The 26,543-nt window shown below is 42.6% G+C and overlaps 1 protein-coding gene across 1 annotated transcript in view; it reads left to right on the top strand.

Moving 5' to 3' along the window:
- Positions 1–26,543, top strand: part of LOC146789513 (sperm microtubule associated protein 1-like) — a 52,240-nt gene that overhangs the window by 24,513 nt on the left and 1,184 nt on the right. The window contains exon 2 of the mRNA XM_085630103.1: positions 24,135–24,234. Within this exon, the coding sequence (XP_085486229.1) occupies positions 24,135–24,234 (100 nt within the window). The remainder of the gene's footprint in view (positions 1–24,134; positions 24,235–26,543) is intronic.

Below are 26,543 nucleotides of genomic sequence, written 5' to 3'. Positions count from 1 at the left end.
CTTCTTCTCTCTCTCTCTTTCCCTCTCTTCTTCTCTCTCTCTCTCTCTCTCTTCATCTCTCTCTCTCTCTCTCTCTCCCTCTCTTCTTCTCTCTCCCCTTCGCACTCTCTCTGTCCTTTGACGTGCACAGGACACACCTTCTCATCATGATTTTTGTCTTGCAGGCTGTGACCTACGAATTGTCCCGAGGGGAGCCGCCATGTGTCTTCATTTCATTTCAGTGTTCATTTTAATAAAGTTTCATTTGTTGGTTCGAAAGTGAATGTGTGATGCTCATTTTTGTAACGACACATGCATGTCACCAGTTGTGACTGTGTGACATCAAGCTGATTATTTTGTACATGTTTAGGTGTAGCTGATGTGGCATGTCTTTGGTCGGGGGGTGCCGAGGAGAGGGGGTTCTGGGGGTGGTTCTGGCGGCGGGTGTTGTTGCCCTTTCGGTCCTCCGGGCTGCTTGTTCAGTTGCCCGGGTGCATCTGTTGTTCTTCAGGTGTGGCTCTGGGCTGTGCTCCCTTTTGTGGTACAACTGTGGTCCAACTTTGCACCAGGTGAGAGCAGGTGTTATTTTCCTGCTGCTAACGCGCCTTATCGCCTGTTTTTTGTTGTTATCGCAATTCTGGCTGCTCATTGTGAATGTTGTGGAGTGGTGTTGTCGCGGCTTTTGGCACTGGAACGCCTACTCTGCATCTCATTAGCGATAGTTGCGAGGGTCATCTGTGTCGATGTTTTTTGCGGCTGCAATCGTGGGTAAACTGGTGCTGTGGGCTGTTAACACCAGCTTGTGATTGGGGCGATAAGTTTATCGCAACTTTGGCTGTGATAAAGTGCCTTTAACTCAGCGATAGATCCTTGTGAATATCCCCCTAAGTATCTACTCCCAAACCCAAATTAAGATTCAGTAAGATTCTGTAACATCTTATCGAATTGCAATTTGGGGTTTGAGAATAGAAAAATGCCATTTTGCAGTCTGAAAAGAAAAGGCTCTAATTTTGCTAACCGGGGTCTTACCAAATGTAAAATGGTCTAGTACATGATGGCAGAGATTCCTTATTTTCTTAGACCTCCCTCCTAGCCAATATCCTGTATCCCAAATATTACTGCAGTAGGGATTACCTTAATGTCTTGTTTTATAACCTCTGTTATTACTGGACTTACATCCAAGAACATAGGAAAGTCGTCTGTTCGAGGAAAGTTTTGCTTCTTAAAAGAGATCTTTTGAGCTGATGGTAGTTTAGATAATTTGTGTGGTGTCTAATATGCCCTATACAAAGTGAACAAATGGTTCCTTTTAAATGTAGCAGTATTAACAACATCATATTATGTGTCAAAAGACACTTGCCATAACTTTTGCCGTTGTTTGTTCGACAAGTAACGCACCCAGATGTTATGGAGTGAAGGTTTGATACTGTGAGTGATACCGCTTGGCAACCTTGTTCTATAATTCAGTGTTTTGCAGGTTCATTTCAATATCCATTGCCTCTTTTGGTTAGTGCTTATGAGCTGCTGTCCACAATGATAATTGCAGAAATTTAAATTTGGAAAGTCTTCCATCACTTATTTTGCGTGTAGATAGTGCCATAGTTTTAATCTGTAGCCAACTGGCCTGTCACCCGATTTTTGTATCCCTGCCTCTCTGAGGGCAGACACAGTGTATCCTTCTTATTCAAGAACACGTCTTGTTGAGCAGACAGTCTATTCTCCAACCATCCACCGCAAATCCAGTCTTTGTTCTGTTCCTGCCTCCACGCTCAGCAGTTACTTTACGGTCCGCCTTGTTGGTAATACCTCCTCGCACCATTTCCTGTGGGCCTTTGCCCCTCCCCCGCCATCAAGGGAGTAAGAGACTGTGTACTTTTATTTCTTCCTCTGGCTCCTCGATCCTATAGAGTCCTGATGATGATCCAGAGATTCTCACAGGGATCGAAACGTCACCAACTTTAAACACAGATCCTATGGACTCTGCATTAAATAATAAGTCATATGTTTTTTATTGTTTTATTGATGCACATACTGATCATGATTTATCACTTGTGTGTATCACTTGTAAGAAAAAATACTGAGAACATTTCTGCACTAAGCAAGCATTTCACAGTGGGTTTTATTGCTTCTTTCATTTCTTTGATTAAAATGCCATTTGGATATAATTTTATGGATTGATAGTTTATTAGGGACCACTGTCCTTCAGAATATAATACAATGTATCCTTAAGGCATTCTGGGTTGCCCGGTGTATCCCATATGTAGGTTAATACAGAGTAATATTGGGTCTTCCAGCTAGTTCCTTTTTGTGGTGCACAGTCAATGCATCTTCTGGAGTCTCTTTGCCTCTGTGCCTGTATCCATAATAGGTTGTGAGCGCAGAGGCAAAATTAGTGGAAAAGGATGTCAGGCCTAAGTAAAAGGGATGCAATCTTTCTAATTTATCACCACTCTAGGTTTGAACATTGCTCCTTGGAATGGGAGTAGTCTTCATAGCCATCAAAAACGAATTGCTATTCAACAGTTCCTGAGTCTATGTGCCTGAACTTTGTCTGTATGGGTCAAATACATTTAACGCGTAGGATGCATCTTCTCTACATAAACTTTAGGACATCCGACTTTTGAGTGATCCGAGAGACAAACAAAACCAAGGTAGAGGCAGTTTAGCATTTGAAACTCAAACATCAAGGTTTTTCAAACAGAATCCAACCCGACTGGCAGGTGGAATTGTTTAGAGCACTGAAAAGATATATATTTGTGATCCAGTGTTTTATTAGCCTAAGTAGAGGTCTTTTAGGTCTAAAAATGTTTTTTAGAACTTGCTAAATTCCGTCCAATAGACAGCTTAGATTAAGACTTTAATGTTAATTTGAAACCATCAAAAATGCACATATTAATAGCCAAATTACCAGGCAGTACAGTGCAAAAGGAAGAAGTCATTTGTTAGACTCAATGACAACTTTAAACTTGGTAGATTCCTAGAGATGGCAATTTCCATCAAAAAACAATTTAATTTCTTTTCTTATTGGCACAATTCTAATTTTAGGATAGAACTTTTTTATTTCGTTATCACTTCCCCCTTATTATAGTTTTCGGATTTTTCATATATTGATTACTGATCATAGATAGATTAAGGGCCTGATTATGAGTGCAGCCATCGGAAGACCACCGCACTCGCGGTGGCCTGTACGCCGTATTATAACTACATGTTGTCGTAGCAGCAGAGGACAACCAGCTGAGCCAGGAAACCACCGTTCCCTGGCGTTGGCGCAGCGGAGGGTCAATGCAATATGCTGAGCGGGTACAGGCACAGTCCCGCTCAGCATATTATGAGTTCTACCACTGCTAGCCATTTCATGGCAGGAGCCCCACCATAAAAAGGCTGGCGTTGGAAGAACAAAGATGGCCCTACAGGTTCCCCATGCCTCCCTCTCCATGGGGATACATCCAGGGGGCACAACATGTGCTCCCTGTCTGTATACACGACCAGTTCCAGCACAGCAATAACATCACCATCCATGTTGTGCTGGAACATTTTTGCTGTTCCCATTGCGGTGCCCTTTTTCCACCGTGGGAACGGCAAAGGACCGTCAGCCTGTACGAGAAAAACTTGCAATTAGGCGGGCGGTCCTTGCACAGCTTTGACGGTGTTGTGTCGTGGAGAGCCGGCGCAGCACCGCTAAAGTTTTAATTAGGGCCTTAGTCTCTTGGATATTTTAAAAAAATCTCCTCAGTCCCTAAAATGCTATTATGTCCTGTTAAATGATCTAAGCTTGAAGATATTGACCTAATAAGTATAATGAAAAGGAATATTTCATCTCATAGGATTAATTATGTTGATACAGTGCATACCAGCATTTTCTGGAATGCTCTTTAAGATGCAAATAAAAAACGCTAAAATAAAGCTGCAAGATTACATTGTTCTCTAGGATTCCGCTCCAATTCATGCTTCACTTTTGTAAAGAGAGAGGAGAAGCAATGCTTGTAGGACTTCCTAATACACCTTGTTACCATTCAACTCAAGTCTTGTGCTGCACTTCTGATTTCTGGAGCCAACACACTTGACAAATAGCTTCATTGTTGGCTATGTTTTGCAGCCTGTCTCAGTTTTAAGCCTTGGTATATAGCATATAAACCACTCAAACTAACCAGCATCTCAACAGCCAAGGGAGGGTAAAGCAAAGACAAGAGCTCACATATTCAGTGAATCAGAGCATAGAAGTGGTGTGCAATTTTAAATCCATTGGTCCTTGATTTTTATTGACCCTTGAACCAGTTTACTCATAGATGCCAGAGTGCCTGTGCTGTATATTCACCCCAACTTTGGCTGGAAGCAGCTCCAGCTCTGCTGTGGTTTCAGGCTAAGATTGTCGTGATGATGTATGCATTCCTTCCCTGACACGTGAGCACAAGCATCACTGCCCTGTCCTTTTATTGAGACCTTGGTTTTGAACTTTGAGTCATACTAACTAATGTGATTATATGCTTGATTTATTCCTTAATTGTTTACCTTGGCCCCATTTCAAGTTGTTTCACAGCTGAATAGCTGGTTTGGCCACCAACCATTACACCATTATTTTCAGGGGCATTTTCATGGTGCATGCCTGTCCCCTAAAAGACTATTCCTCACTATCAGCAAATGAAGTCACCCCAGATTGAGTTTCAAACTGCTTGCTCTAACATGTCATCAATTGTTCTTGACCTAACTGGACAAACATCTCACAAGACTTTTCATTGGTATCAGAACAGAATACACTCTGTGTTCAACAACTTATCTGCCTCTAATTTACAAAGATGTTAACGTGCAATGTCTCTTGGTTCAATTCATTTCTGAATGAGGTAGAACTCATTAGGAGCCAGGCATAAGGAAGAAGGTGCAAGCATTTTCGTCTTGGAGACAAAGAAAACTACACAGAAACCTTGTGAGTCCCTAAAAAAGACAATCACAAAATCAAAACATGATATTACCATAACACAGACTTGAGAGTAAGGAAATACACTTAAATAATGTTTTCTCTCTTGGCAGTGACTTTATGACAACAAACCTTATGCTCAAAAATTAGTTATTAGAAACTTTTAATAATAAAAGATCGGAGCATGGTCTCCTGCCCCTGGCAAATGATGCACGACCTTCTGGCCAGTTCTGGTCTCAACATGTGACTCAGATTCCTTTCAACTCCATGGAATCAGAGTTAAGTGTGTTAAAAGGTCCTAACTAGCTGGAAATTTTACGTATCTATCTCCGATGCCGATATTCTAAAATACATGTACAAAGGGGTTGGGCCTTTTAATCAGCTGGGTTGGGCCACTTATAATGTAATATTTCAACAAAATACCCAGATTCATAATCATTTCTTCAGAACTGTTTGAAAGATCAAGTAATTTAATTAACTTAACTTATTTTTTTTATTTAAAGTTTGTTAAAGTGTTTGTTTTGAAACATTAAAAAAACACATAAAGCATATACTCCCAACATTTGAATGTAAGACAAAATATTTTCAGCCTTTCTTAAAAAGATACACTGACTCTTTCTAAATAACACGAAGGAAAATATTGGCCTAGACTTAATGCATAAACCAAAACAAACATGTAACAAAAATTAACTATAGTGATGAACCAGTCTTTTAATTGTAAAGTGCTGGAGTTTCTATCATTAGTCTCTTTGTCTGGATGAAAAAACTGAAACTCCTATTTGAAGAAAGTACAGGGGGTTATCTCGGGACATTCTCAACCTAGAAATTCACTGAAAAAACAATAGGTAAAGTGACGTTATAGTTAGGTAAGGTGCTACGATTTTAGCTTACATTTAAAAGAAAGCTCTAGATATACACTGAAAAGAAACAAAGTTTATTGTAAAGTTATATTTAAGCCTTGTATTAAATAAAAATTCCCAGTTATAGTTTACTGAGCTAACTATAACTTTTGACACTGCCGTGCAGTGTTTATGACCTCACATATTAAAACACTCATGATATTGATAACATCTTAACTTACTATATAATTAACTCACATCTTTGATAACATCACTAAAGACATCATCCAACCCACTGCTGTTCAAATTACTCGACATCAACACCACAAAGGGATGGTGAGTACTTGTTGTAGGAAGGGTATTGCTTCCCTATCCAATCATACCCTGAGAGAAGAAATTAAGAAGAGAGAGGGCAACATCAAAAGGGACCAACTACTACCCACCCACATAAGACAGCCAGTTACAAGACCAATCTGTGGGAACACAAACTGTCCCAGCTTGAAAAGTTTCAGCACTCCGTCCATCATCTTGTAGTGTTTGCTATGTTTGCCCTAAGTGAGCAAGGGTGTGCCCAGACGTGGGTCCCTTGCTCACTGTGACACTGAATTCAAGCTAGCCTGACTGATAAGGGTTGAGACCCCGAAACCTGTACCAGAATGCGTGGTTCTGGTAGAGGGAGGACCTGGCCTGGCAATCGGGGCTGGACTGTTTCCATGAGGAGCAAGGTCAAGTCTGATTTGCATATAGCTGGGTCCAAACTGAGGTGGCATAGTGAGCAAAAGATTGATGGATTAAAGCCAGATCTCTTGACTAGGGGTGAGTGATTGAAAAGTTTCAGTATCCCATCCATCATCGTTGTTGTGTTTGCTGTGTTTACCCTAAGTGGCCAAGGTTATGCCCAGACGTGGGTCTCTTACTCGCTGTAACACTTGATTCAAGCTAACCTGGCTGATGAGGGGTGATACCCCGAAACGAGTCCCAGGATGCTTATTTCCCGTCTGAGGAGGACCTGGCCTGGCAGTTCAGGCTGGACTGTTTCCATGAGGAGCAGGGTCAAGACTGATATGCATATGGCTGGGTCCTAACTGGGATGGTGTGGTGAGCAAAAGAATGATGGATTTAACCCAGATCTTTTGGCTGGGGGTAAGCTGTTGAAAGGTTTCAGCACTCCGTCCATCGTCTTGTTGTGTTTAATACAAAAACTATAATTTTAAAACAAAATTCACCAGTTATAGTTTACAAAGCTAACTAAAACTTGTGACCCTGCCATGCAGTGCTTATGACCTTGCATATTAAAACACTCATGACATGTTCAATGACAGAATTGATGACAATACAGATAACATCTCAACTTACATGTTTGATAACATCACTAAAGACATAATCCAACCTACTGCTGTTCAAATTACTCAATATCAACACCACAAAGGGATGGTGAGTACTTGATGTAGGAGGGTAATTGACTCCCTATCAAATCCTACCCTGAGAGAAAAATTAAGAAGAGAGAGGGCAACATCAACAGCCCAAATAAGACAGCCAGTTACAAGACCAATCTCTGGTACCACATACTGTCCCAGCTTGAACAAATTAAATAAAATCAATCAACAAACATTGAAGCATCCTGACTTCAGGAGGACTTATGGTGGAGAGACCCATGTTCTCTTTCAGGAGGGGATAAAGTCTTTGTGATATATTGGTCCACATACACCTGAAGCGGCCCGCAACTGAGGAGAAAATAGCTACGCTATGGAACATACCACCAGCTAAAGGGCACTACTCTTTCGAGGGGGTGGGTAGTGGGGGCAGTGCTGTGTGTTTGGTTTCACCAAAAAATGCAGGGCTCTGGATTTGGGACTCCAGACTCGAAGGCAGCTGAGCAGCCTAACGATTTGCAATTTCACAATGTGATTAACATGTTAAAATGTTCGTGTTCATTAATGTACATAGGGCTGATGGATTGAAAAAAGCGAGCACAGGAGCAAGTTGAGATGCAAAAAAGACAACATAAGACTAACAAGACATTACCTCCAAGGGAGCATAATGAAGACAACATTGATTGGTATGTCATTGAGAAACTAAAACCATACTAGGCTGATAAGCCAACAACCCTTTTCACATCCAAACAACTGTGGGTGTACAAGCTCAAATCAAATATGTTATGTTATGTTATGTTAAAAGGATTTATTCCGCGCAAACATGTGCCCAGAGGTGTCGAGGCCAAATACACTCGGTCTTAATGTTGAGATAATGTAGGGGAAGTTCACTAGGCATACATAAGAAATTGAGAGGGAACGCCCTTGCCTGCACTCAGAAAAGAATTTAAAAAGAGACTTGCTGTATAGGTAAGGCCGAATTAAAATTAAAAAGAGAAAAACAAGGATGTCCTCCTGGTCAATAATTTAAGTAAGTTATCTATGGCTTAATACCCTCAAATAAGAATGTCTATCCTTAGCTATGGGGAGATTTCCCTGAATGGACGGATGTCCCGCCGGTCTATTTAAATGATTCATTTAAAAAGTCACTTAGGAATAATAAGATCCACTTTCAGCTAAGGGGAGAGATCCAGCTAAGGACGGATGTGATAGGAAATTATGTGTATAACCTGTTACGATAATATATTCCCAGTGTGATGGTATTGGTGCAGAGAACACTGACCCTGTGACACAATCTATATTAAGTAATGACCTTGATCCTTGTCTTTTGATGGGGTTTAAGTAGGCAATAGGTTCCTACAGACATATGAATGCAGTGGGAACTATATTTCCCAGGGGCTCACTCCCAATATGAGGAATATCATGTGAACACATGTTGTGGGTCACTCTGCATACCACACTATGGAGGTTTTCTCACCTGAGAAGTAGAGCACTGCGTGACATCATGACACCAGTCATAAGATAGATGACGACCACGTCCATGCATGATGGCCGCCTCTCCTAAAATAGGGGAGAATCGGCATCAGCGAGGCGATTTCGGCTGGCCGAATGGGGAACTAAGGTACAAGACCTGGCTCACTTCCCTGATGATGTGAGTAACAGGGATACCAGATGTAGGGTATCACTGACCATCCTTCGCATCTGACATTTAACAAATTGGAGTGGCCATGGCATATTACCATGCTGATTACTTAATTAAAAAACATTACCAAATTCTCAGTTCTATAGACTTCCTATTTATAGGACATTCTTGAGACTAGTGGGACAATTCCTGTTACAGATAGAGATAGAGTTTGCAAGCTATATATTTAAAAACAAAATAACTGGTACCCTATTATTAGGTCCACACATTAAAAGATGATATGATCAGTCACTAATCAAAGACTGATGACATTATACTCTATATAATGAAGTGTTTGACTACAAGAGCTGACCGCCCCCCCTACCAGACCATGAAGTGAAGGACTTCGCTTAGCAGGGTAAGTCATAAATGAAATTCATAGAACTGCATAGATTTGCCACATTTTGACATTTGATACACATGTCGATTGTTTGTGTTGTTTGTAGTGCCACTTGCTCATCACGAGTGTTGATACAAGACTTTTGTTTGCCAGATTGCTACCATTTGAGCATGATGATGACTAACAAATATATTGCTGTATTTGTATCCTAAGTTAGATGAAAAGTTCAGGGAAGACAGGAATTTCATGTCTCACCTGGTGTCATTTATTCACTTATACTCAAAAATTGTGATCCTTTGATAGCGCTGAAGAAGGACCCTGGCCATTTTTATATGGCACTTGTGAGGGTAGACACATGTTGGGACATTCAAAGGAAGTTAGGGTCATTGCACCCTCAAGCATTTCCATATTAAGTTTTTTTTTTGCTTTTTCATTTTAACAGGATCCCAGCCATATCCAGGTAATTAGCACATCTAAAGTACTCTTTCATAATTTGAGGTTGAGTCCGCTTTAGTAGAACTTTCTATCCAGGGTGGTATGGGGTGGCCAAAGATGGATCATGCCACCTTACATGCGTGAGGTACCTCATTCAAATATATAATGACTTTGCTTTTTCTTTGCCCCTAGGTATATGAGATAGGATAGGGAAATATAACCACTTCTACATCAACTACTCACTATACCTTTGTGTTATTGAGTTTTTACTAGAGGTAGTACAGTGTGTTATCCTCCTATTCTATTCTTGTACTAGATACATTACTCTGTATACCAGTACAGCATTCCAGTTATGAAAGTAAGCACTAAATGGAGCATAATTAAAGCTTAAATCACTTTTCAGACACTCAAGCCCCCTTAGGTGAACCAATCTCATCCTACGAACAGCCTGCGCCTTTTACCAAACACTTTATGGGTATCAGATCTCAAGTGGGCAATCAGACAGACACCGGTGGGCAAGACCCTGCTGCACATTATCTACACCACATGAATAACTGTTCATGGAGAATCCAGCCCTCCACACACCCAAGCCCCAATATGTGGCCATGCCCCTACTGTGCACAGTCTTTGCCCTTTACCAAACCCTTCGTGGATAGCTGACATCGTGTGGATAATGAACCAGAAATGTTTAGGAAAGTACCTACTGTGAACAGTGTTATTCCTGTCCAGAACACTTCCACAGAGAACCCAAGGTCCCTTAGAGAGTAATTACCCACTATGTATAAACTTTGCCGTGTACCAAAGCTTTTACAGAAGCTGACCTCTTGTGGGCAATCAACGAGATAGGAATCTCAGCAAGTATCTGCTGCGCACTGTCTTCATCCACACCCACAACCCATTAGGAGTTTAAGTATTCTACAAAGTTTACAACCAATAGAGGTAAAGCGGCTACTGAAAATTAAGTCTAGATACACTTTGATAAATATCTTCCAGTATTATAAGCATATATCTGATAGAGACGTCTACGTGCAGATTCCTTACCTTTGAATTTCCCAGGCGTCAGGCTGGATCTGGAAACTTTTGCTGAGCAATACCCCTTGCACGTGCCGTCGGGTGGCTTTGTTCAGCTCCGGGTGACGTTGTTGGCATCAATAGCATCAGTTATGATGTTGCGGTAACCTATATAGGTGCCACCAAGGCACACGAACATCAGCTCTTTTCTTTCCGCACCAGATAAGCGCCGATCAAGGAAAAGCTACCCATCTTTTGCTTTTTGATAGGCTTTTTCTTGACTTTTTGTTGAATTAAAAAATAAATTCCTTTGTGTGCGAGGATGTCTTCAAGGAAGACAGGGTTGAAGCCATACGGTGCCTGTCACAGCATGATGTTGGTTACCAACCCCCCCCCCCTCATCTGCCTTTGGTATGTTGAGAACGATCATGATTCAAATTCGTGCTTGGACTGCCAGGCTGCGGCTCTGAAGGCCTTGCGGGAGCAGACTATGAAGCTCCTTGCAGCTCGGCAGTCAACACCGTCCAGTGAGACTCCTCTGAGATCCCGGTCCCGATCGAAGAAGAGGAGGTCACAGGACCACTGCCGGAGCCCAAAGTCATCTTTGTTCCACTCGAGGTCTCGGGGAAGAGGCACAAGAAGAAGACGAAGTCCAAGCGGACTTCAGCTTTACCACGGCTGTCGTCTGTCAACGAAAGAGGTAAGGAGGAGCACCGATGCCCTAGTCACGGTTCTGCAGAGCAGGATCCAGGATCCACTTTGTGCCTCCCTCCCTTTCTGGGAGTTGGAGCGACCCTGGTCAAATTAAAGAATTTTACGAGGCCATTCGCCATGTATTTGAGCGGGCCGACCCCTCTGATGAGCCCTTGGGCCCCACAGAGTCAGAAGGGCCCCTATCGGGTTCAACGCCATCGGCTCCAGCCACAGCAGGGCCTTGTGGCTCCGATCCCAGATCCAGGTTGACACCCGGCGTCAGACCCGAAGTGGGTGCCTTCGGTTCTGCCAGTGCCTGCCGGCAGCACCAACCGCATCGTTATCCCCAATGACACAGAGTCGGATCAATGTCGCTCAACGCGGATTCCGGCGCTGATTGAACCCAGGGGGTCTATGTTGTCGTCTGAGCACTTTCAGTATGTGTTAGGCTCTGGAGACTAATGGGAGGGGTCTATGGACCCTTTGGAGCACCAGGATGACTCTGCAGGGCAGTTGGACTGGTGTGGGGAACTTGGGGTAGCCAGTGGACTGGCCACTTCTCTAGATATTTGCATGCTTTCCCTGCCAACTGTGGCTACGGAGGAGGGGGCATCCTATGCTTCAAGTGCTTCAACCTGAGTCTTCCACCTCGGAATCCCTTTCGCCCTTTAACGTAGCATTAACTGATGTCTTTCTAGGCACGTTGTCAAGCCGAGCACAGGGGCTCCTGTGACTAGAACAATTGAAAGCCTCCATTGCCCAGAACCAGGCGACGCAAAGTTCTTCAGCCAACTCACCACCCCTGAAAGTTTAGTAGTGCAGGCCTCTACATCTCAAGGCTTTGTCCCTTCCCCCCCTCTGGATAGGGAATCCAAGAGGCTAGATTCATTTGGAAAGGAGATGTTTCCTTCCTTAGGCCTGGCACTGCGGTTGGTAAATACTGTATGCTTATTAGGATGTTTCTGCCACTCCCTTTGGGAGACAGTTGCGCATGTGCTGCCACAAATCCTGGAGGAGGCCCGGGCTATGCTCTATCAAGCAGTTAAGGACGGGAGAGATGCAGCAAAATCCACCATACGGTGTGGCTTTGATACGACGAGTTCGCTGGGAAGATCGATTTCCATGACAGTGGCCTTGAGGCACCACGCCTGGCTTAGGACACCTGGCTTTTCGGGAGATGTCCAGGCCCATTTGATGGACATGCCCTTCGATGGAACCCGTCTTTTTAGGGAAAAGGCCCCAATGAGGTTCAAGGACTCTCAAGCTACGGACAGTTCCTTGGCTGTCTACCTTTTGCCCCTTTCGTGGCAACGTAAGGAATTTTCAGCTGCATCAGCTCTATTCCAGCCACCGTCCTATGCAGGCTTCCTAATCTGTGCGGGGAGGTGGACGAGGTTCATTCCAACCTAGGAATGGAAATCAGAAGTCGTCGGCCTGCCTGCCCTTGGCAGCAGCAGCCCCCAAGCACTCCTAGCCTGAATCTGCAAGATCACAACACTCCAGTTGGCGGTAGAATCCATCATCATCTCCCCCACGGGAGGTCCATAACATTGGACAAGTAGGTCTTGCAGATCATTCAGGAGCCCTATTCTCTGCCTTTCCTTTCCTTTCCTCATCCCATTCTTCTAAATCAGGAACGGTTGGCTGAGGATCATCTAAAATTGCTCCAGGAGGAAGTTCCAGTTCTCCTGGCCATGATAGCTATAGAAAGGGTCCCAGTTTCAGAAGTAGGCAGTGGCTGTTATTCCCGCTACTTTCTGATTCTGAAGAAGAACAAAGGGTTGCGGCCCATTTTAGATCTTTGGACGTAGATCTCTTCTCAAGAAGGAGAAGTTCAAGATGCTCACTCTAGCTCAGGTCCTGTCTGCCCTAGACCAAGAATACTGGATGGTAGAGTTGGACCCGCAGGATGAGTGTTTTCACATCCCCATCCTGCTGGGCCACAGGCGTTACTTGCGGTTCAAGGTGGGCTGCAAGCACTTTCAGTTTACCGTGCTCCCCATTGGCTGAACCAGTGCCTCTCGGGTGTTCACCAAGATGATGGCGGTGGTCTCAACTCATCTGCGCAGATTAGGGGTGTCAGACTTCCCCTACCTTGATGACTGGCAGTTGAAGGCATCCTCGTCCCAGGCTGTCGTCTCCCACCTTCAGACTATGGTAGACCTCCTGCATTTGCTGGCGTTCGCTATAAACATGCCAAAGTCACACCTGACTCCCTTCTGAGATGCTCCCTTTCGTTGGAGCTGTTCTGGATACAGTGCAGCTTCGGGCCTATCCTCCCGAGCAGCGAGTCCACGATATTCAGGTTATGATTCCGATGTTTCAGCCTCTATCCTGGATTTCAGTGAGACTGACCCTGAGGCTGTTGGACCTCATGACCTCCTGCATCCTGTTGGTAAAATAGGCCAGGTGGCGTATGCAGGCTCTGCAGTGGGACCTGAAGTTCCAGTGGGCACAGCATCAAGGAAATCTCACCAATATGGTCCAGATCTGGGAGGGAACTGCGAGAGATCTGCAGTGGTGGTTAATGAACCGCAATTGGGTCAATGGCAGACCCCTCTCCCTTCCCCTACCAGAGCTCACAGTCGTGACAGATGCATCACTTCTGGGATGGGGTGGCCATCTGGGAGAGGTGGAAATCAAGGGACACTGGACTCCGGCACAGTCGGGGCTCCACATCAAATTGTTGGAGCTTCTAAAGATTCAATTGGCATTGAAGGCATTCTTCCCTCTGTCAAGGGGAAGTTAGTGCAGGTGTTCATGGACAACACCACCACCATGTGGCACTGCAGCAAGCAGGGCGGGGTGGAGTCGTGGACCCTTTGTTGGGAGGCCATGCGTCTCTGGACATGGCTGGAACGGTAGGGCATAACCCTGGTGGTTCAACACCTGGCAGGTTCTCGAAACGCCAGGGAGGATGAACTCAGCTGTCTATGCCTAGCGGATCATGAATGGCATCTCCAGTCGGAGGTGGCGCAAGGTCTCTTTTATCAGTGGGGAGAACCTTGGTTAGATTTGTTCGCCTCAGAAGAGAACGCGCAGTGTTAGCAATACTGCGTGCTGGAGTTTCCAAGGCCGCTATCGCTCGGCGACGCCTATCGTCGCGGGTGCAGCTCAAGCCTGCTCTATGCCCATATCACTCCTTCCCAGAAAGGAGCACGTGTGAGCAAGGTTGTTAGACAGCTGAAACGCGTTACGGAGAAACTGCTTAAATCCTGAAATATACAACTCATAGTGCGTCCGAGAGTACGTGATTACCTTTTGGACTTTGTTTGTTGGTAATATATGTATATTCAAAAGAACAAGGTTGCCCCAAAGGAAGAGCCTCACAAGTAGGTGTTTTTTCCATGAAATTTTACTCAAAGCAACGGGCTGTCAATGTGGGAACAAACCATCCAGATCTCTTATCATGCCAGATGCGTTTCGGATAGCATTGTCCCATCCTCAATGGCTTTTCTTTGGGCAACCTTGTTCTTTTGGATATATATATATATATGAACGCTCCAGGTTTACCCTCCGGTTGAAAACGCACTCCGACAACCATCATTTTCCCTGGTAAACGTAACAACAGCATTATTGTCAGCTAATCTTCTTAACGCCTGACGCGTTTCAGTGCTTCCGCACTTCTTCAGAGGCGTGGCAAATGCAGTCCACATGTCTGTCCATTTCAATTAATCACCCTCCAATGGGCAGCTCAAATGAGCCCACATGGAATTGTGGGACATGTAGTCTGTTGTTGCGGCATTTCAAGCCCTCCGATGGGCCTCGACATGCGGGTCCCGCTTATTAATCCCTATGGAAGTCCCCACAATGAAACTCCATTGGATATGGACCCCATGGCCCCCATGATCGCTGGGTGGTGCATTTTCTGCAGCTGGGCTGCCGCAAAACATGAACGCTCCAGGTTTACCCTCCGGTTGAAAACGCACTCCGACAACCATCATTTTCCCGGGTAAAAGCAGGGTCAGCATGCCGAACGTAACAACAGCATTATTGTCAGCTAATCTTCTTAACGCCTGACGCGTTTCAGTGCTTCCGCACTTCTTCAGAGGTGTGGCAAATGCAGTCCACATGTCCGTCCATTTCAATTAATTACCCTCCAATGGGCAGCTCAAATGAGCCCACATGGAATTGTGGGACATGTAGTCTGTTGTTGCGGCATTTCAAGCCCTCCGATGGGCTTGAATTCCATGTGGGCTCATTTGAGCTGCCCATTGGAGGGTGATTAATTGAAATGGCTCGGGCCACTATAAAAACAATGTTTTAGGTGATATTATAGTTAGGTAGTGTAATAATATCAAAACTAATGATTAAAAACCAAAAGAAACACTGAAATTCATCACTTATAGTTACTGAGCTAACTATGACTTGCACCCTCACCGTACACTTTTGTAACCTTACATATTACATCAGTCATAACAGGCTAAATGAAATCATTGATGACATCACTGATCACATCACTGATGCTAGCATACAACCTACTTCTCAAATTACTCAATAAACTGCTAGATCGTTTTAAAAAACAAAATAGGAAGTCAAGGGTCCACAAAAATATACAGCATAAGTTGACTGTACATTTGTGCTTATACAAAATGCAAACAGAAGTACTGGAGACAAGTCTCATTTAGTGTAGTAAAATTATAGGGTGCACAGCTTCCAGTGAAGTTTTAGGTGCAAGAAGTACTTCATTAAAACAAGGTGGAGACTGAAGTCAAATAGTGTGAGTTGCAGATGAACAATTCAAATAGGTTGTGGTTTAATTCAAAGTCATGTTACCCAAAATATGTGAGAAAAATGCTTCTCCTTACAATGAATCATTCACCTGAAAATGTTTGTGTACATGCTGACATTAAATAGTTGTCATGTAGTGCTATAGACAGAGTTTATGTAGTCTGGAGTTTTATAAAGTGCAGATATTTATTTCCATAAAATGAGTTAAAATTCAGAGACATTATACGTGGTTGTACAATGTGTAATCTATCAGTGTGCTAGACGTTCCAAGTCTCAGTATGAATGTAAGCATTGTTAAAATGGTGTACACCATTCCGCGCATCGCAAGAATATGTATAGGCTGCTTTTACATACTATAGAGGATTGTCCATAGGACCTGTTATTGCATGCTATATCATTGGCTAATATGAAATTCTATGTGACATGAGGTATTTAACAGGCGCATCTCATTAAGGTAAAGAATAACCAAACTCTACTTTTAAACAAAATAACTCACGGTTTAATAAGTTACTATTCTTCTTAATGTTCACAGAGCTATTACATTCCTTATGCACCTTGATACCAATTAGAAATACCATGACATTTACATAATGTGAGTGAATACATAGATATACTTCATATTTTGCTTGTTGTGAAAGATTACACCCACTAGTACTTCAAATGTTATCGAAAACTGTGTCTAAGTGTACCTTGCTGCATACCATCTAGTATGAAAAGCTTATAGCTGTCATATCCATCTTTACTGACTCACTAATTCTTTAAAACTGGTTCTGAAAAGTTTGTTAAAAAATATTTTGACATCAATTAACAAGAAGCAACTACATTTCCCTTTGTCTGGGATGCTTTTAAGGCTGCTTCAAGAGGGTATACAATTAGTGATGTCTTCCATTAGAAAAAAAAGCAACTAAACTCAATTTGCTGGTCATTCTTATTATAATAAAAGGACTTGAATATACATACTATACATCCCAAAATCATATGGCTGATTTAGGGGAATAGGTAAATGGCAAAATACATTTTAACAAGTGATCTGCTGCAAAAGCTGCCAGCTACTTGCTTAAACATAGCGTGAGGTATTATGGTGGAAACACAGATCTAGCTCTTTATTGCCAAACCTTAAAGTTTAAAAAAGAAAATCCATAGTTAAGTTTGTAGTTGATGATAAAACTGGTACAAAAGTCTTTGGGATACAGATGTTATTTTGTGTTTTGCTGAATGTTATAAACATGTAATACTCTTGAAACTACTCCATTAGAAGAATCCACACAGGCCTATTTTTACTAATTTAAACATGGAGAGACCAGATACTACTGATCTGTCCTAATTAGATGATATTTTCAAAATAGAAGAGCTGTTTAAGGCTTTTTTTAAATGTCCAATTAGTAAGGATACCAGTACAGAAGATTCAACTGTTGAATTTTATTTACAATTCTCACAAAGTTTAATACTCAAGTTATTCACACTGTAAAATGTTTCCTTATTAAATAAATCTATGTATTATTTCACAGAGGTAATGTGATTTCTCATACCCAAAAAGAAATAGATCCTTTTCAAAACTATACCTATACCTTTTATAGTAGTCCTATGTTTGACTCTTTTATTGCCAGACGAAAAATTTCTGAACAAACTGGATCTGTCAAGGGGCGTAATACAGCTGACAACTCTAGAAATTTTTAAAATATCATGAATAAAGCCTCTAGGGTTAAAAACCCCATTTGCAGCACATCCACTTGATGCAGAAAAGGCCTTTCCTAGAGTAAGTTGTCTTTTTCTCATGAAAGCTTTGTAATGGCATGGCATAGGGCCCACACTTCTAGAATTAGTTTCCGTGATGCATACCTCTTATAAATCATCTCTTGTAGCTAATGGTGTGAATTCTTCTCATTTTTCTTTGCAAATAGGTCTCAAACAGGGTTTCCCCCATTTGCTTCACTTTTTATCCTTGCTTGAGAACCATTTTTGGTTCCACTTAAAAATTCTGAAACTTGTTTCAGGATTCACAAACAAGAATCAAAATATTAAGTTCACATCGTAAGCGATTTTTAAAAATTATTTCTAAAAAAGCCTGGATTTTCTCTGCTAGCTTTTTTTTTTAAAAACTTCAGATTTTCTTCAATCTGGTTTTTTTTTTTAACAAACTTTATTGAGCCGTCATGTAGGGTACAATACAACATTCCAATACAATTATGGCATTTTCATTTTTGTTGATCTTTATCACCCCTTCAACTATCATTAACTCTATGAGCTTCAATTCTGTATTTCCAGCGTTACATAACACAAAATTAAATAGCTTAGATAAAAGAGAACATGGGGATTCATCCCGAAGGATTATTAGTACCTCAAAGGAAACGTATCACGTGTCTGATCTTTGCAGCCCTAAACTACATTAACTAGCCCCTCCCCCCACCCCCTCCCCTTCCTGGTCCTCCTACTTTCTGCCCTCTATCCTATCACATGCTCGTAATTTACCATTCGTCATCAACCTATACTACCGGCGCACGATGGACTATTCCGTGTAGGTCGCTCTAGCCAGTGCTAACCACACATCGTGTGTTTAAAGTGATCCCTGGTGAGGGTTCGCGAATGTATGCGGGATTTCTAATTGTGCGAGTTCCTCCAACATAGCGGTCCATTCCATGGAGATGGGATGTTTCCGGAGCCCTCGTGCCTCCTCCCATCTGAGCGCCGCACCTTCAGCACAGCCCCATCTAATCACCTCTTCTCGCCATGCCAACACTGGGGGGCCCCTCGGGGACTTCCATCGCATTGTGATTGCTCTAATAGCCAGTATAACCGCCAGGTCCAGGAAGTGTAGGTTAACCTTCCGGGTCCTAGTACGTTTTCGCAAACCAGTATGTTGTCTGTTATTATGAGGTGTGTGATTTCCCCCAGTATATTCTGGATCTGTCCCCAGTAGTCTCGAAGATGCGGGCAGGCCCACAGCATATGAACAAAGCCAGCCTCTTCCGCTCTGCATCTCAGACAGCAATTTTGGACCTCTGGGAACATGCACTGTATTTTTTTCGGGGTCAAATATGACCTGTGAAGAACCATTGTTTGTATGAATTTTTAATTTGGCATTGCGGGAAACCCTTTTGCTCCAAAATGTTGTCCCAGGCTTTGTCTGTAATCACTATGTCTGCATATTCTGCCCATTTTGTGCGAAGGTCCGTGAGGGTAGTGGAAGCTTGTGCTCGAATGCCTGTATATAACCATCTAACTAGGTGACCCCCATCCCCATGTAATAGAGCAGGTGCACTAAGTCGTGTTGTGGGGGTTCACTACGCTGAGGTGCCCATGTCGTCCTGATATAATGCGCTACCGTGGCATGTAACAAGTAAAGCCGGTCCGGTGCACCGGTATTCCTCAGAAATATGGCGTGATCTAAGAGGACACCATCTTCAAAGAAAGAACCCACTTCTGCAACTCCCGCATCTATCCAATCTCGCAGTCTATTCATCGTGAGTTTACAACCCAGGATTGGCCTTCCCAGTAATGGAATATTACACCCGTAAGTGGTTGTGGCCGAGGTGTACTGGAGGGCCTTTTTCCAGCACCGTAATGCCGTTGTCAACAGTGGGGGTCCGCCCAACGGTATGGGTATTTTTGGTAACAGCATATTATGTAAGGTACCTCGTTCCAGGTCCAGAGTATCGTAGCCTATTTCCTGTAGATTCCTGCCTGCCGTCCAATAAGACAGCCATTGAAGTTGGGATGCATAGTAATAGGCCCGGAAATCAGGGACACCCAGCCCTCCCTTATTCGGTGCTAGTTGTAGCTTCTTGAGGCTGACCCGACATCTACCTCCTCCCCAGAGAAGTTCCGACAGGTGTGTGTCTAGAGTTCGAAAGATGGACAGTGGCACCATCAGGGGTAAATTAACAAAAAAGTATAAAAGACGAGGCAGCATCACCATTTTGGATATGGCTATCCACCCCATCACTGACAACGGCAATGATGTCCAGAAGGAGATGCTGGAATGAAGTGAAGCAATAGATTTAATTAAATTGCCCTCCAGGAGGTCTGACTGATCCCTGTACACCTGGATACCCAGATATTTAAATGTATCCTGCGCGACAGATAGCTGATAAGTGCCGAATTGGATCGTGTCCGGGCGTGGTCCCTCCTGGAAATAGAAAGCGTGGGATTTTCCTGCATTAATAGCTAATCCTGATATGGCCTCAAAGGTGGAGAAGATATCAGGGAGGGGTCCTACCCCGCCCTCTAGGTCTCGTAAATATATTAGGATGTCGTCTGCATATATTGAAATAAGATGTGCGGAGTCCTGTATTGGTATTCCCAGAGCGGCAGATGACCGACTCAAGGCTATCTCCAGAGGCTCCAATGCAAGTACGAACAGGAGGCGGGAGAGCAGATACCCCTGTCTAGTACCTCTATGGATATTGTATTCTTGAGAAATGTAGCCGCCAGTGCGTGCCCTTGCAGTGGGTTCAACGTAAAGCAGGAGCACCCATTTCAGGAAGTCCGGGGGGAGGCCAAAACGCTGCAGGGCAGCAAACACGTAACCCCATGTTATAGAATCAAAGGCCTGCCGTAAGTCTAATGCCAGACATCCTGCCCTAGTATACTCCATGGGGGCGGCCCTCATTATGTGATGTAGTCTCCTAGTATTGAGTGAGGTGCTACGTGCTGGAAGGAACCCGCATTGATCACGATGGATAAGGGGGGGGAGGGCAGGAACCAGACGATTGGCAAGAGCCCTACTTAGAATTTTATGTTCGGTAGCCAGTAAAGACAGCGGCCTGTAGTTGGACATCTCAGTGCTGTCCCGTCCCGGTTTGGGGAGTGACACTACTAGAGCTTGCATAGTGGATTGTGGCAATTTACCAGTGTCCCATGCCGTCCTGTACAATTCTTCAAATTTAGGGACTAAGATGTCTGAGTATGTAACATAAAATTCAATTGGCAGACCATCCAGGCCTGGGGTTTTATTACGGTTAAGACTTTTAATGGCGGTTCGTATTTCGTGTTGGGTAAGGGGTCCCGAGAGGTCTTTGCGTGAAGCCTCCGAAATCATAGGGAACTGTAGACCATCTAGAAAGACATCCATCATGTGGACATTCACATGTATTGATGCCGCATATAGGGTGCTGAGATAGTCACAGAATGAGTCATTGATTTCTATTTGTGAATGCACCAGACAATTCAATGGCGAGTGTATGCAGGTGATAGGTGCCGCCTCCGGACTATCCTCCAGTAGCCTAACTAGAAGTGTACCTGATTTATCAGCGTCCGTGTGTTTCAGGTGTGTGTATGCCCGATAATCTATAAGCCTAATGGTTTCCAGAGTATCCGCGTGCTTAATTCGAGCCTCTTGTAGAGCTGCACGTTTGTCTACGTCAGTTACTGCAGCTGGTTCTAGCTCCGTCATTAGGGCCTCTGTATCCATAAGTCTCTGATGCGCTTCTTGCCTCGCCCCTACAGTGTCACCAATGGCGAATCCCCGCACCACCACTTTAAATGCGTCCCAGTCCACTAGGTTGGAGGAAGCTGTGTTCCAGTTGTCAGTGAAATAATTACTAATGTTGGTCGACAATAGAGTCTGAAAAGGGGTGTCTTCTAGGAGCTGTGGCCACAATTTCCATGTCGGCACAGGAGTTGGGACCCTACCCCATGTCAGCGTAAGTTCCAGAGGATTATGATCAGAGAAAGTTTTGGCTAAATATGACGCAGTGTATATGTGTGTGGTTATTGTGTGTGAACAAAGGAATCTATTGAGCCTGGTATGCAGCTGATGAACTGGGGAGTAAAAGGAGTATTCCTTATGTGTAGGATGTAGCATGCACCATGCATCCCTGAGCCCCCACCCTGTATCCAAGTAATCATTAACTCACTCTGCCTATGTGTCCCAGCCCCATGCAATGGAGGGTGTGATCTATCCAACTCTATGTCTAGGATGGCAATACAGTCCCCGCCGAGCATCCAGGGGATGGTGTCCCAACCCGTCAAGGCGCTGCCCAGGTCACAAAAAAATTTGTCCTTATCGAAATTCGGCGCATATATACTGCCGAGGACTATGGGTAGGCCGTCTAAGGTGCCCTTTACGAGTATATATCTCCCTTGCTCATCCGTACGCCGGTCCACTTCTACAAACGGGACCCCATGGCGTACCCAAATGGTCACCCCTCTAGCAAAGGCCGAATAATTAGTGGTGAATACTCGGCCCCTCCATTTTTTCCGAGTTTTCATTGCCTCTGCCTCCATCAGGTGCGACTCTTGAAGGAAGACTATCTGCGCCTTCCTCCTAAGGAGGTAGGCATGCACTCTGTGGCGCTTATGTACCGCTCCTAGTCACCGTACATTCCAGGTCAGTAGGTTATAGGAACCTAAGGTGGCTTGAGCACGAGACATCCATATGCTATGTGTGTCATGCACCATGCAGTGCGGAGCTTGTGAGCAAAGGTAGACCAGGAATTTCTTCAATCTGTTGGAGTAAAAACGTGATGTTGCTTAATGAGATGTTTTGTAGTTAATACATTTTGTGATAGTGAACCATTCGCTAAAGCTGGTCTGTCTTGGAATAGATCTAAGTTAGTTAGTCATCCTTTGCATAATTGGTCCCCCTTGTACTTATCTTGTTGGGGTCAATTGGATAAAGTTAAGTTGACAATTATCTCTACTGTAGTATATACCTTTATGGTGTTACCAATAAAACCCTCTAAGCATTTTTTTCTTAAAATAGATAGATTGCTTTCCAAACTTCTATGGAATGGAAAACATGCCAGCATTTTATTAGCGAAATTAAGATAACCAAAGAATAATGGTGGTGTCACTTTTCTGGATTTCATTAAATATCATAAGGCCATTTTGTAATAAAAATATTATATTTACATCTAGTCCCCTATATTGTTAATTCAGCAAACAGTCCCACACACTGCACTGTACATGAGTCATAAATTGTCTTCTCTTGAGCAGTTTTATAATACTCCTATTTGGTACAATAAATGAATAACAAAGAATTAAAGAACCTTATTCCGGAAAGAAAAAGAACAGATAAAGGAGTGTTTACTGTTTCACAATTACTAAATGGTGGTGTACTAATTACCTTTACTCAGCTATCTGCTAAGTATGATATTCCTAAACAATATTTAATTAACATTTATATTCCCATATAACATTTTAATTTTGCTGGATCTGCCATTGTCTCTCCTAACATTATTACCCAAGTTACGTTCCTCAATCCCTTTTCTAACACTATACACTCTAGGGCTATATCGTTTGATTGGTTTATCAGGTATCAAAAGGAGTAAATCTGCAACTGAGATGAAATGGGAAGCTTATCTTCACTTTACTTGATCTACGCAGATGTGGGATAAAGTTTGGGCTAAAATACACCCTACTGCCCATTCTGCAAGTTTGACTCATACTTTGTTCTTTTTTACAATAGACTATATTACACTGCAGTTCATTTGCTTTTATTTAAATTTGCTAGTCAGAATACTTGGTGGAAGTGTGATACCAATAATGGTTTATATTTGCACATGTTCTTCCTGTGTCCTAACATATATAAATTCTGTAAGGAGGATTGCTTGAAAATTAACTTTGCTAAAAAATATGCTAACTTTTTTTATAAATCATTTTAGGAGGTTCACCCAGTATGTTGCCCCATAACGGTTCATTTGTAAAACTAAATGGTTAACTATTAGTGTTTACCTCTAATATAAAATCTAATCATAACATTTTCATTAATCTGTGGCGGACATTAGGTTATCATACTTATAGATTGGACAGTTTCAACCTCACTTCAATGCAATTTGCTGATGTTATTTAACGTTGTGGGTGATGTAATATGTAAGGCCATAAGCAGCGTATGACGGAGGTGGAGGTTATAGTTGGGTCACTAAATTTTAACTGTTAAATGTCAGTGCTTTTTTTTGCTTTTTAAATGTTTTTAAACCTAACTATAACATTACTTTTCAGTGAAAGTAAGCGAAGATCTTCTAACGTCACCTTAACCCATAGTTTGCCTTTCCATTGACAGCACTCTCAACCAAAGTCAGTGCCAGCTGTGAGGCTTTATTAAATTGATTTTCTAAACTGCTATGTTTCCTAAAACCTATATACATCATTATATTATTGGTGTACAAACAAAAGGAACATATATTTTTTCTTTTGGCAGGCAATGGGAGGAACATCAATCTATGGGAAACTTGCAGATTACTTTCAGCTAAAAGGCGCAGCTGCGCTCTACTTACAAACCAGGAACAGAATAGGGGCAGGTAAATGAAAGAAAATAACTTTTATTTATTTATGTTTTACTTGAATAACTGCAGTTAACAAGTACTGGCAACTCCAATAGTTCTGGATTGTTTTAGAGGCATATGTTCTTGGTTGAAATGGCTGCATGTTGTTGTACTATACATTTGAATGTGCAAACAGAATAGAGGGGTCCATATTCACACAGACCACACCCATGTGCAAATACACATACACACAGACAATACCCATACACTCACACATGGAGTCAGCCAATGTACTAATGGGCACCCAAAGGTGGATTGATGTTGGTTAGCTGTATGGATGAGGGTTTTGCTGACTGTGCGACTGTGTGGCTGTATAGAAGTATGAGTAGATCATTGGATGAGTGTGGTTTTATATAGTGGTAGATGGATGGGTGTGGCTGAATAGGTTAATGGATGCAGGTGTGGGTAGACAAATGAATAGTTATGAGTTAATGTTTGAATGTGCAAATGTGGGTGCACAGATATGTAATTGGGTGAGGATAAATGATGTACACTTGGGAATGGGTCTATAGATGCATATTGGTGGGTAGATGTAATTTCACCCTTGAGCATGAATATACTTTTAGTTGGAGAACACATTTAGGAGCAAAAATCCCATTTACGCGCAAGAACACATTTAGGTCGAAAATCACTCTTGATTCAAAGTAAGCAGAAGTGTGATATCAAATCAAGGTAATTAATCATTCTATTCACAGAGTCACTACGTAAAAGTAAGATGTTACATTAGATGTGATAGAGCATCAGTATAGCTTCACGCTTGGTTGGCAGCATACAGAAGTGCAAAATACATTTTAGTAAACATCAACTAGAGTAGGGAACATGTTCAGGAACACAAAAATGTATTTAGGTGCAATATCAATTATAGGTGCAGAATCACCACAATTGAAAATTAAGTCGGTTTGTGTTATCACATTCAGAAGCAAAATGAAATTTATGTGCAAAATCGCTCATGGTATCCATCGACTTTTATAGGAGGAAGCCCGTCATACAGCTCGACAGCCTTACTACCAAGAATGGTGTGTCGGGTCATGCTTTACATTTCTTCATGTCCTTCTTTCAAAAGAGAAGTCATCAGATGAGCATAGAAGACCTATCCCAAGTGTTTCAAGTTGCAAAGTGCATCAAGGGTGTCACTTATTCGCTATTCTATTTAATGTTTTTGAAAGTTCCAGCATCACTCTGAGCTGAAGAATCTTTCACTGACAGCCCACAACATCATTTAGTTGTCTAAGTCAGACCATGAGAATGACAAATTGCATACCAACCACACTAAGGTGGGAAAACATTGGAAAAGCCAATATATTTGGTCTTTAATATCCAGCCACAGAGTTATAAGCTTTGCTAATGCTTGAGTTTGGCAAGCTTTATTATTCAAATTATATAATACTTTGCCATTCTAAGATGGCTGAATCCTTTAGAAACAATGTGATGGCTATGTTGGATGGCAAAGATTGATCAAAGGTGCCAAATACCTTCCAAGATTGCAGGTGGCTGCATGCAGATGCACGGGCAGCAACCTTGGAATTGTTTTTGTTATACTTTATGACAAAATCCATTCAAAGATGGGTGCATATGCATGCACATGCATGTGAACACAGGGGTAGCCATCTTGCAATGCCATGGCTACCTTTGCGTTTGCATACATGCATGCTCATTCACGAGCTTTCATCTTTTAATGGTTTTAGTCTGCTCATGCAAGGGCAGATATCTCTGAATAGTCTATCAAATACTTTTTGATTAATAAATAATGAAAATGTCCATTTCAAGATGGTGGCAAATTACAGTGCCTGCAAAGCATGAGCACACTGCAAGTGGCAGTGAGGGCACAGTAGCAGTGTCTGTTGAGTTGCAGGGCCACTGGAAAAGTAAAAAAATGTTTTGAAGGTAAAGAAAAATTGTATTGAGAAATAAAGCACATTGTTCCATCAACCCAGGTGCCGAAGTCTATTAGTTCTGTGGTGGACGTGTATATTCCTCAAAGGAAAAATTGCTGTCACTTAGATAGAGGGGAGTCAATAACTAAAGAGTGCTGACCCATTACCCCATGCTGTATAATTTGGAGGATGGAAGCAAAGTATGAATCACACTTTAACAGAATAATGAAAAGTCTACTGACCAAAAACTCGTACATGTATGTGTATTATATAACAAAAATTGAAAAGCAAAAAAAGCAAAATAATAGATAACACTGTGTCATACACCAGGTCTAAACGTTGATGCCACATCAATACATAAATATTTCACAGCAATGATCATAATGATCATTTTAGGTTTTAAAGTGCAAG

The sequence above is a fragment of the Triturus cristatus genome, chromosome 10 (genome assembly GCF_964204655.1).
Source record: "Triturus cristatus chromosome 10, aTriCri1.1, whole genome shotgun sequence".
Classification (NCBI taxonomy): Eukaryota; Metazoa; Chordata; class Amphibia; order Caudata; family Salamandridae; genus Triturus; species Triturus cristatus.
The sequence above is the reverse complement of the archived record's forward strand: the minus strand, read 5'-3'. Positions and strand labels throughout refer to the sequence as shown.